General features: G+C 43.9%; 1 protein-coding gene across 1 annotated transcript in view; it reads left to right on the plus strand.

Annotated features, from left to right (window-relative positions):
• Nucleotides 1–682: 682 nt before the first annotated feature.
• T265_08363 (hypothetical protein) overlaps nt 683–2,983 on the plus strand; it is a gene marked incomplete at both ends in the record, with an annotated part of 5,562 nt that continues 3,261 nt past the window's right edge. The window contains 3 exons of the mRNA XM_009174139.1: nt 683–966; nt 2,392–2,446; nt 2,693–2,860. Coding sequence (XP_009172403.1) covers nt 683–966; nt 2,392–2,446; nt 2,693–2,860 — 507 coding nt within the window. The remainder of the gene's footprint in view (nt 967–2,391; nt 2,447–2,692; nt 2,861–2,983) is intronic.

The raw sequence follows: 2,983 nt of genomic DNA on the forward strand, positions 1-2,983 counted from the left end.
AAGAAAACAGCGTCTGCTTCTCATTCTACCGCCACAATTTCTCGCAGTACGGGGACTCAACACTCTGTCAGACCGTTCCCTGTTTGCCCCTTTCACATAGTCGGGCCTTGGAAAACTGGGTGCAGTTTGTAGTCTGTAGCTCACTGCAACACCGAAGCCATGATACCTCGGGTTGCACATCTTGGAACCTGAAGATATCTCATAAGGACTTGAGGACAAAGCCCTACCGCGTGGTATGCTCAACCGGCTAAAGACATGTTCTGTTAGAAAAGCTACCTAATGAACAGTGCAGGTACGGGCTTATTCAGCATCCTCAGCTACATATATGTTGCTCTTCAGTTATCACAAAATTGACTTCCTGCAGTCAAGGTGCAGCATGGCGCTTCACTTCGTTAGCTGCCGGAAGCACCCTGTTAGTAGTCTATCATCTGTGTCACTCAATCTGTTTGTCGCAACCGTATTTACACTTATAGTCATCTATTTTTGTTCTTCGTAGGTTTCATCGAGCTGCCCATTTGTTTGGCATGAGACATCGAAAGATTTTAAAAAGTTACGAACTCGTCTGAAGTTCTATACCTTACGTCTAAATGGCTCCCTGTTAGTTTGGATCGGAGGTGAAGATGGTCATTTTTCTGGTAAGTGTAATTTACAACACCATTTGAAAAGTTGATCAGGTCTTTCTATGTGTGTACCATCACCAGGCAACCCAGATTCATTGAACAGTAGCAAAGTTTATGGGGCGTCATCTGGTTCACTGCCGGGGAGTTCTTTGGGCCTGAACGAGGAGAATCTTTCTCGGAAAGTTACCAGGCGGTTCCGTTGTCCCGTCTTTCTCAGCCTGAGTTTACCGCCAGAACTTGACGCTATCTGGGACAAAATCGACCCGTGCACACAGGAGACATTCTCGAAAGACGTGGAAGCTGCACTGTTTGACCACCTCAATGCACACTTTGAACCATTTTCCCTGTAAATACATCAATTTTGTTTATGAAGCGTTTGGTGTTTTCAATGTTCATCTAGAGAATTTGTTCAATTCACTGACAGTACTGCACTTTCGCGCAATACACCAGAGAGAACTAGGGGACAGTCGTGTCCACATTCGGCTCAAGATCATCCTTCTGGTCTGTGTTTGCCACACTTCAGGTCTTCCCAAGGATTTCCTTTACGCACCGCTTAATCTGGCCGTCATTCGGTTCCCATTCGAATAGTATTGTGGGTCGGTCGTTCAAGTTGAAGGCCTGTTAAATAGTGCAACACTTGTTTGGTATCAGGTTGACTGTCTCCGCACGGAATTCGCCAACGATGCTTAGGCAGCCGACACTGATTGCAAAGAAGATACCTTGTTCCGGCTCTCACAAGCCTCGCGCCATACCTCAAGTACTGCTGAAACTACTTTAGCACGCATGGGTCTTTGGGTTGTTTCAAGTGACGGAAGGATGTCACCAAAATAAGAACGGAGGTAGTAAACTGAGCTTGTTTTCTGTGACTGTTCACCTCAGCTAATGTATCACAATTGTGCGTGAACCTAGACGCAAATCACGTAAATGATTATACACAATTGTAAAACGGAAGGAATGGTCCTATCCGGGTTGTTATTCTCTGTTGCGACGGATTAGGTTGATTATGCCTTAATCCAGCGGTCTCGATGTCTTGTCGACCTGTATACCATTTCCTTTTTTTACACTTATAATGAATGTAAATGTATTTTCTACATGTCTAATTTCATGCCAATTCGATAGCTGAGAAAATTTCGTCGACTATTTTGAGGCTCATTGGTTTACTACTGTCCGAAAAAATCATTGCCGGGACTGTGGGTGTAATGACTGTAGTTATCCACTTCAAAGATTGTCGAGCCGTAAAACCAAACGAAATATTAAACAGTAACAGTTATCCGAACTCCCAATCAGTTAGCCAAAGGTTAAATGAGAATACTTCACCCTTTTCGAAAAGAATGGAAGGTTACTAAGTAAAATTACAACCCACAGTCATCCTTTGGGAAATCTAGAACCGGACGAAAGGTTCTCTACGGAGGAATATACCGAAGAGACGCACTTAAAGCTTTCTCCATTCCCCAAAACTTAACACACTAGGAAATGTCGCATGTCGAGTGTGCTAGCAGTACATAGCGCTTATCGTAATAAATTTGTGTTAGATTGAGTTTTTGACCGAAAGACGATCGAAAAGTGAAAATTCAATGCCTGTTTTTAACAAGGACCCATGTTCCATGTTTCCAAACATCTCTGTAATTAGTGCTGCAAGCACCCATAGAAACAATTCTCCACACTAGGTTCTGAGGTAGTGTGGATGCTAAATTACGATTATTATTCGGTCCCTTGTGTGAAAGATGAAGTAAGATTACCTGGGGCTTTGTGTCAGGCGATAGGGTCATAGGACAACAAGCCTAACCTACGGTGAACGATGGATCATGCGACCTCCCGACAAAGAGGTGAGGTGTGCCTACCGTATTGTAAATATACAATCAACGGGTTACTCTAAGAAATCCTGGTGATCATTCTTGTTAGGCTTTTGCTGTCGAAACGTGGAATGCCACCAACGGTGAAACTGTTCCTCGTATAAATCAGTTGTCTTGACGGGACTAACATGAAGGCCATGTTTTAGTGAAGGTTGTCTGGTTGAAGCCTATTTCGCGAAGTGTTGACTGAGCCACACTGTTGGTGTTATTCGTCTTTAGTTTGACTGTCTACTTTACTGGTTGAAGGAAACACTGCATGTCTCTTTCGGTCAGTCGAACAGCACGTCTACTATCATCATCATCGACAGCATGACCTCAGTGTTCAACACCGATGCTTCACTGCCGTACAACCATGACTTACTAGAAAGCCTTATTGTAAAGAAAAGGGTAAGGGTGGATGGGGGAGGGACTTAGTGCTAGCTTAACACAATCATTCCGAGGTGCCTACATCTCCAGACATTCACTCAGGTAATCTGGACAGAAACTGACAACAAGAACGCCACTGACATC

Source organism: Opisthorchis viverrini, assembly GCF_000715545.1.
Source record: "Opisthorchis viverrini unplaced genomic scaffold opera_v5_212, whole genome shotgun sequence".
Lineage (NCBI taxonomy): Eukaryota > Metazoa > Platyhelminthes > Trematoda > Opisthorchiida > Opisthorchiidae > Opisthorchis > Opisthorchis viverrini.